The sequence below is a fragment of the Lycium ferocissimum genome, chromosome 1 (assembly GCF_029784015.1).
Source record: "Lycium ferocissimum isolate CSIRO_LF1 chromosome 1, AGI_CSIRO_Lferr_CH_V1, whole genome shotgun sequence".
In the NCBI taxonomy this organism is placed as follows: Eukaryota; Viridiplantae; Streptophyta; class Magnoliopsida; order Solanales; family Solanaceae; genus Lycium; species Lycium ferocissimum.
Window position 1 is genome coordinate 16,752,606 of NC_081342.1, and position 9,040 is coordinate 16,761,645.

Consider the following 9,040-nt stretch of genomic DNA (forward strand, 5'->3'; position numbering starts at 1 on the left):
ATTATGCCCAAAGGGGCCCCAAAATCAAACTTCAAATAACTTCTTCGATAAGTGGTGAATCCCCTGCCTGCGGTTTTGAAAAACCTTTCTCAGCGTAGTAAAAGTCACTAATCTAGTTGCATCTGCCGTAAACTTGGCCAGAATACAGTCTGGTGATCTTCACCAATGAGACTATTCAAGTTCTAATCTTTCTTACTTCATTCATTGCTCTATTAAGGAAGCAAAACATGAAAATTTTGATGGGAAAAACAAGAAAGACGACTCAATAAATAAATTCACTGCCATCACCACTTATCATAGTTACAAAAAATTACAACAAACAGTTTTCCCATAATTCACACACACTACAACAAAAATCCATGAACCATATAGAATGTAAGCACACAGACTAGTAACAACAAGAGTCTCACTCGCTTCACAAACAGCTGGTGCCAGTTTAGATATACAATAACCAATCAAGCTATAGAGGCTTATGCGGCACCTTGTTTCAAAGCTCGGTCCAATCTTGCCTCAAATGGAGTAGAGTGCCAATTAACTCTCTTATCCTGCATTATCATAAGAACCTCTTAGTACATAGTGATTGTGTACGGGAACCTAGCCATTACAAAACATATACACTGATTATGTATATCAAATGTATAGTTGTGTATACACTATGATAATGTAATATACATTACATATAAATATAAATTTACATTTACTGGCTTTTTTAGAGCGGTCCAGAAAGGTAATTATCCCTCGTGTATAAGTAAGTTGCAACATTAATGAGAAAAAGTTTAATATCAACTCTACCTCTCTGTACTTGCTGGTGGAGTTTGGTATGCCTTTAAAAGAAGAAGCTGATCCGGAATCATTTGCAGATCCTAAGGGATTCCAGTAGGTACCAACAGTTCCTATAATAGGCATCTCATCAGGACTCCGACAGGGTGATTTCCTCGGGGAGGAAGTTGCTGAGTGCTGTTTCAGTTCCTCAACCGTCAAGGCACCTAAAATTGGTCTGTCTTCAAAGCTCATCACAGATTTATTAGAACCTTGTGACATGCTCTTTTCTGGTGTAACCAACCAATTGGAGAGACTAGCATCAACCCCAATGTCTTGATCCTCAGGCTTTGTCTTGAAACTCGACGATGATTGCTTAAATGTCGGTTCTAAACTGAACGAAGCACGTGGTCCTTCAACTTCTGCGGCAAGATTTTCCTTCTGTGGCTGCAGCTTCAAGGGTTCTGCTGCTTTTGATTTAATAGTTTTCCACTGAGTTAGGTTCTCTACAGGATTCAACACAGGATGTATATAAGCACTCCTATCTCTCACATATCTTTTTGTTTCACCCTTTCTCGTTTCCTTCTCGAACATCAAAGTAGGACTATCCACTTCCTGTTCATTCACTTTATGACCTACAAATTCATCTTCATAATCAGAATCCGCGTAGTCTTCATCATTATCATCGTCCAGACCAGATTCTTCATCCAAGTCACTGTCACCAAATTCCTCAGCTTCATCATCACTGTCTCTGCAGTTCTGATACCTGTGGTTTGGAGGATATGATCCAACACTAGATATGACAGAACCCTCTTCAGAAGAAGAGTTGGACTGGCTTGATTTAGCAATGGATTCCCCCTCATCCCTTTCGTCTTCACCAAATTTCTTGGTTTCAGGTAAAGAATCTGTACTTTCATAGACTGAAACAACAGGTTCATATGTAGTGACCTTTGAATCAAAGGTAACTTTTTTCCTAGCACTCAAGCTTAGTTGCTCCTCAGGCTTATCACTACATCACAGCAATCCATATCATTTAACTTGGTAAAGTATAGTGAAAAAGAGAGACCAAAAATCTAAAAAACTATAGATATCAGTAACTCACCGCGCTTCCAAGAACCAAGTTCCCAGAGGGTTCCTCTGTGATACTTTGTTCCGTAGAGATGATGCTTCTCTGAGGCTCCTGACAAACATGTTTCTGCAGCACAATATTGTATTTTACATTGTTTATTTGTATCACCAAAAGAAAATGAAGACAAATCATAGCTCTACTAATTTGTCAAAGAAAAACTTCCCCAGGAACAAATGGTACAGTAATAAAGAAATTCCCATCATCATCAACTAAATTAACCCAAACCCAACTTCCATTTATGATTAAAAAGCTGCATTCTTACTCAAAAAACAAGAGAAGTTCAAACATTCACTTTCCAATAATTTAAAAATAGAACCACATAGAACAAATGGTACATTAATCAACAAATTTTCATCATCAACAACTAAATTAACCCCAACACCAACTACCAATCACGATTTAAGCTGCATTCTTACTCAAAAAACAAGAGAAGTTCAAACATTCACTTTCCAATAATTTAAAAATAGAACCACATAGAACAAATGGTACATTAATCAACAAATTTTCATCATCAACAACTAAATTAACCCCAACACCAACTACCAATCACGATTTAAGCTGCAATCTTGCTCAAAAGACAAGAGAAGTTCAAAAATTCAAAATAGAACCACATACACTACACTAATCAAGAAATTTATCATCATCAACTAAACTAATCCTAACCCCAACTTCTAATCATGATTAAAGCTGTAATCTTGCTCAAAAGATCACTTTCCAAGAATTTCAAAATAAAACCACATAAAACAAATGGTACACTAATCAAGAACATTTCATCATCAACAACTAAATCCCAACCCAAAATTATGACTAAAGCTGTAATCTTGCTCAAAAATTCACTTTCCAAGAAATCCAAAACTGGGAAATGTGTAAACAACTAAGGAAGTAAACAGAAAAAGAAAAAAAAGAAGGGGTTATTCAGAAACACTTACTTGGTCTCGAGGGATGACTTTTTTCCTGTTTTTGCGACGTTTCTTGTCTTTATCACCACCAAAACACCCAAGAAAACAACCCATTGAGGCAGGAAAAAACCTTCAAATCTTGGATTCAAGAAAGGGTAATGAATGTATATCTCTTCCAGCCAATAAAATGGTGGAGAAAGAAGTGAAGGGTATTAGCCAAGAACCCTCATGAAGACAAAGGAGCGTTTGGATTGAAACGGTCAAGAAAATAGGTAAGAGAGGCTTTTAGGACAAAGGGTGGGAAAGGGGTTTATTACTTTGAAAAAAGAGTCAAAGTGACCGTTACAAATTGAGTTGATAAATGGTGTGGTGGGGTTTATTGTGAGAGAGTAAGAGAAACAGCCTGTATTACCAACGTTACTTATCCCCCTGGATTTTGCCTTTTCAATAAAAAAATAATGGTGGGTTTTCGTTTTGCTTTTTGAGTTTAATTTCTACATTACAATGGATAGTGAATTTAATAAATATGCATATTTCATTAAAAATATCATCGTCGCTAAGGAGATAATTTTAATTTCGATACATTTAAGGTAAGCTTTTTTAGTCGAAGCAGGAAGGTATGAAGGTCGAAGATTATGATAGAAACGTAATAGGTGGTTGAATATTGTAGTATCTATTTTATGGGAGAGGCAGGAGGCTAGTCTCCTCTTCTCATCTTCACATCTTCTCCTTATTTAGTAGTATTAGTTAGTATGCGTGTAGTATCTTATTCTTCACCTTTTACTACTATATGCTGCTTCATTTGCTTTATTCATCTTGTTACTTTGTTGCCGTTATTTTCCTTTACATTTCTTCTTAGCTGAGGGTCTACCAGTAACAGCTTCTCTACCCCCACAAATATAGAAATAAAATCTGTGTACATCCTACCCACTACAGATCTCATTTGTGGGATTACACCGAATCTGTTGTTATTGTTGTTGTGGATGGTCCTACTTGAACTGAACATAGCATTTGAGAAAAAAACGAGAGGAGCAGCGAATTCCCTACTTTGTCTTAAGTTTTTTTCATTACATAAGGGGTAAGCGAAGAGGATTACAAGGTGGGGTTAGGGATCCGGCTCATCTCCATTTTTCCAAAGTTCTAGCTTAAATTAGGGACACATAACATAAGTTATAATTAATGGCTAAGATTTAATTAACTAAATCAAGGTCCTAACCATGATTAGAATTGCAAATTATTTCTTTATTTACTTCAAAAATTTTGACAACCCCACAATTCTAGCTAAAACATTATCTCTTCCATCAATATAAATTATCTTCTCATTCAAACATGGAAATTTAAATTAACCCTGTGTCCCAAAAAGAAATTTATCAACGTACGAGCTCTTCTCTTCCCATTCAAACATGAGATATTATTGTACCAAAAAACGAGATATATTATACGTAAATTTAGTGGGCAAATTAAATTAATGAATGTCCCTTAAAAATTAAACCAGTGTATGATATAAGAAAATTTAGAAGAATAACACATAATATTTATAAAATTAAAAGTAAAAATTAAATTCCAATATTCTTATTATTAAATAACACGAACGTACACTGAAGATTAACAGCAAAATATAAAAGTTATGTGCTTTAAGTCTTTAACCAACAAAACAGATGATGTTCTTAAGTAGGAAATAGTGAGAAAAGATTTTTAATATATTGATGGAAGAGATAATGTTTTAGCTAAAATTGTGGGATTGTCAAAATTTTGAAAGTAAATAAAGAAAATATTTATTATTCTAATCATGGTTAGAACCTTGCTTTAGTTAATGAAATTTTAGCCATTAATTTTAACCTATGTCATGTGTCCCTAATCTAAGCTAGAACTTGGAAAAAATGGAGAGGAGTTAGAACTTGGAGAAAATGGAGAGAAGAGAAATGGAGAGGAGCCGGATCCGATTCGAACCCTCACCAACAAGGTGAAAGGTGAGGTAGACAACCAACTGAGCTACTAAGATCCCCACTCGAATTTCCTACTTTCACCTACATAAATGTTTTTAGAAAACTTCAACTATTAATAGTGTAAAATATTTTTGTTTATCAAGTCACCTAACATATAACTATGCGTAATAATTGCAATTAAAATCTCGAAAAATATAATGAATAGCCTGTTAAAACAGGTTAAATTACACTAATAAAATAAAAACTTTTTATGTTGTTTGGGCATAGAGCCTAAATCTCTTTTTAATAACTTTTGCACTTCTTTTTTTGAGTAAAGAGATTCAATATTACAATTCAAACCAATCACTAACTCAACTGAAATAGCAATAACTGGAATTAATTAGCCTATCTTATGTGATGCGACCACATTATCTAGTAAAACCTTCTTTTTGTTTGTTTATTATTATTTTCCGTGTTTTCAGCTCCCTCTGGATTAAGATATACTACTTCCTCTATCTCGATTTGTTTGAAAGTTTTCCTTTATTAAAAGCTAATGTGATCGTTTTTTAATATTAAATAGAGTAAATCAATTTTCTAAATTAAAATTTTAATATTCATAAATTACATGAAAAGTAGAGTAAGTTATAATTTTCCAGCTAGTATCAAAATGAATGAATACAATCTTAAATGTTAGTCAAAATTCATAGTTTTGAGAGATTTTAATATGAAGAGAGTAATAATGCCACCCACTTCCCTTAAAATTAGGCGCTGTATAAAAGATCTCATAATTTTCAATTATATTCCTCTTCTTTTTTTTTTTTTCCTGCAAATTTCATAGGGATCTTCAGTTTTCTCTTTCAGATCTTCCAGATTTTGCATTATAAATAAATGCAAGGTCAATTAAATGTCCATAATAGAAGTTAATACCACTGGCAAAGAGTACGTCGACTGGATGTTATATCAAAATTTTCAAAAATGACATTACTGCTTTTGTATTGAAGATGTTTTGTATGAATTCCTTTGAACGTAGTTATCCAATTTAAAAAGATGTGTGTGTAATATTCCCAAATATAAGAAATTTCACGTAGTTATGAAAAATTGGAAAATACTTTTGACTTTTATGATATTAAGAAACGTTCTAAATTTAGCTCAAAGTATGTTAGAACCCTAGACTTGCACATATAGTAATTTAGAGAATAACGAAATATAGATGACGAAATTTTATTAAAAGTAAATTCACAAGAAGTTCGAATTATATTAAATTCAAGATATATTAGTCCAAACATATATTATGGGCTAATATAATTGGATTAATTGCTTAAGTCCAATTGGTATGGATTTAATTGAAAGACCAATTCAATTGGACTAGTCTATCTTGTCGGACTTCACATGATGAGCCCACTCTATTAGCCCAAGGTCCATGCCACGTATCAAATGACGTGGCGCTAAGTCAAGTCAAGGACTAATAAAATCATGCCACGTGCATAAGTGACGTAACATGCCAAGACAATAGAAGAACCAATCAAATGTCGTTAAGTGTTCAAATGACAAGGTTCAACCTATCATATACATATCCTAGCTCTCCCCTGTAACTATAAACAGGGGGGCCTTCATAAAGCCAAAGGGGAGGATCAAGAAAAATACATAGAGAAGCTCTTATCTGCAACTCTTCCGTATACTAAGAAGTCTTCGCTCCTAGTGGTAAGCCGCAAGTTTCCATACCTCTACGTTTGTGATTAAAGCTTGGCTCCACATTCGTAGTGAAATCTCAACAACAAGTAATCCGCTCATTCAAGAACAAGCAAAGCCCTTGATTGACGGCCGTATCGTAAGGAGAAGAATCAGAGGATTACATCTTTTTATTTAAGATTTCATAAAGATTGTAACCCCCGCACAAATTCTTGAAATCAAATATTATTCTCTGTCGCTATTTTTCTTGTGTTGATTATTATTTTCAGGAACGAAAGATTAGTCGTTACACGAAAAAAATTAAAGGAAAATATTTGCTAATACAATCACTCTACCAAACATCCCCATGTTATTATCTCTCCTGCGTGACTCTTCTTTCTTGTATTCTTTTACTACTAGTTCTTATGACAATGTTACGTCCCAATTTAAGTATCGCAAAAAAGATTGTTTTTTTCTATATTTAGTAAATTGACAATTTAAACATCCTACATGACACGTTTATAATCATAAGATTCAGAGGAGATTTTCTTACATTACACACATCTTTAATTTAAGATCACAAGATTCAATTATTTTATTTTATTTTTTAAATTTTGTGCCTAGTTAAACTATGACACTTACAAATTGAAACGGAGGAAGTACTACACTTACTAGTTTAGTATGAGACAACATTGAAAGCAAGCTATATGTAGCGTTTCAGAAAATTTCCAATAAAGTTTGATATTTCAAATCAACTCCCCAACTCTATGAACAGTATAGATTCTTCAAGGAAATCTCAAGAATACTTCAATAACACGAGTTTTGAAAATCTAAGGTTTGACAAAAAGTACTCCTCTACTCCAATCTTATATGTATATAGTGTTTCTATGGACATTGTAGAGCATAATTATCAAGAAAGGATGGGGTTTAAAATAATGATTTTTGGAAACCTTAGAGACTACTCTTGAAATGGGGGAATTTAGTTGAAAGAGGAGATGAATGGTGTTTGGGTTGTCTGAACAATGTCGTTTTAGAGTTTTTAATGAAGAGACTAGATGCCTTAACACATATAGTGAATGATTTGGAGTTAAAAGCTCAACAATCGACTTTCGAGGGGAAGATATAGACTTTCTTGAAACTTGTTAATTGGTATTGATGTTTTTGATGAATGTGATTTCGTCCATGTAGATTGACTCACTGATTATGGATAGGGCGACCAACAAGACTTATAACTAAATTAGAGTGACTTTGAGGTATTTCGAGTTTCTAGATTCTTGCGTGTCTTCAAACTAACTCATGACTCCGAATAATAATTTAAAATTTAAATGAGATTCTATGCACGCGGCACAATCTTGCATGGTTTGCTCCTGATTGGGTTAAAATGATAAAAATGCCTAAGTCTTGAAAGTTATAAAAATGCTTATGACTCTTATATAATACTTAGTTGTTATGCGATGCATTATATCGTTTACATGTGTTCTTATAACTTAAGCAACAACATACTAATGTAATCTCAAATGTATTCATATAATTGTTGCTTATAATTAGTGAAATTGTTTGAATCACTCTCTTTTGATTTTCATTAAATAAGTGAAGCAAATAACTAGATTTGATGAAAGGCATTCAGTTGAAGGTCGTGACTTGAGAAATTGAAACAAATAAGGTTTTTATAAAATTCTTGACTGTGATTTTGTCATTCAGTCAAGAGAAAGATCGGGCATGTGACTTATGTACCTTGGTGTATAATTGCTCATCCAGCCGAGCAGAAGATCCATGGATTCTATATCCTGATGTAGCATAGCCTACCTGGCGGGTAGAGTATGTCAGGCTTCATAGATATGGATAACATTCTGAATATATACATTGGGAACTTGTTTCATTATTATTGACTGTATCGGGCAGCATCAAGCGACGACGGAGGAACAGCAATATATTAGTGTAGTTTAAAGTAGCTTAGAGTGGCTACGCTTAGCGGCGCTTAAAATATCTTAGCGAGGCTTAGAGTGGCTAGGCTTAGAGGGACTTAAAGTGGCTTAGCAGAGCTTGGCGTGGCTAGGCTTAGCGGAGTTTCGCGGGGCTTAGCATAGCTTAGCGAGGCTTAGGGGGCTTGGCATGGCTAGGCTTAGCAGAGCTTAGCAGGGGCTTAGCAGATATTAGCTTCATGTTAGTGTAATTTATGCTAAATAAAAAATTATTTAAAGCATCCACATTAAATAAAAGTTGATCACTCTCTCTTAATACTGGTGTCGTGGACTAAACCATTTCTAAACACTCTCTTATTGATTGATTGTTATCTCATATTTATTTATGCTAAATAAAAAACTATTTAAAGCATCCACATTACATAAAAGTTGACCGCTCTCTCTTAATCAATAGGTGTCGTGGATTAGACAATTTTTAATCATTCTTTCTTATTGATTGATTTTTCTCTCCTATTTATGATAAAAGTTCTACACCCAATAAAAAAAGTCAAACAGAGCAGCAATGTGGGAAAAAGTCTAATACTCGTGGACTTTTCCAAAAGGGGCGTCTTATGAACAAAAGATTTATCATAGGCCATAGACAACAACCAAAAAAACATCACTAAGGAAGGTCTAAGGTGGGGTAAGGTTTGCGTACACTCTACCTTCTCAGATCCCACATTGTGGGATCCCACTGGG

At 34.1% G+C, this 9,040-nt stretch overlaps 1 protein-coding gene across 1 annotated transcript; it reads right to left on the minus strand.

The window, feature by feature from the left end:
• Positions 1-266: 266 nt before the first annotated feature.
• On the minus strand, positions 267-3,133 carry LOC132062658 (protein JASON-like). Its single transcript, XM_059455192.1, has 5 exons — positions 2,818-3,133; positions 2,643-2,762; positions 1,862-1,954; positions 793-1,773; positions 267-545 (listed from the first exon to the last, which is right to left on the minus strand). The coding sequence occupies exons 1-5, from the start codon at positions 2,899-2,901 to the stop codon at positions 471-473; spliced, it is 1,353 nt and encodes a 450-aa protein (XP_059311175.1). The 5' UTR covers positions 2,902-3,133; the 3' UTR covers positions 267-470.
• Between the last annotated feature and the right edge of the window lie 5,907 nt (positions 3,134-9,040).

Excerpts from the sequence above, each read along its gene's own strand:
- LOC132062658 (XM_059455192.1), bottom strand. The coding sequence starts at position 2,901 with ATGGGTTGTTTTCTTGGGTGTTTTGGTGGTGATAAAGACAAGAAACGT. Across the intron at positions 1,955-2,642 it reads ATGAAATGTTCTTGATTAGT|AAACATGTTTGTCAGGAGCC; the intron begins GTACCATTTGTT and ends ATTGTGCTGCAG. Across the intron at positions 1,774-1,861 it reads ACTTGGTTCTTGGAAGCGCG|TGTAGTGATAAGCCTGAGGA; the intron begins GTGAGTTACTGA and ends GGATTGCTGTGA.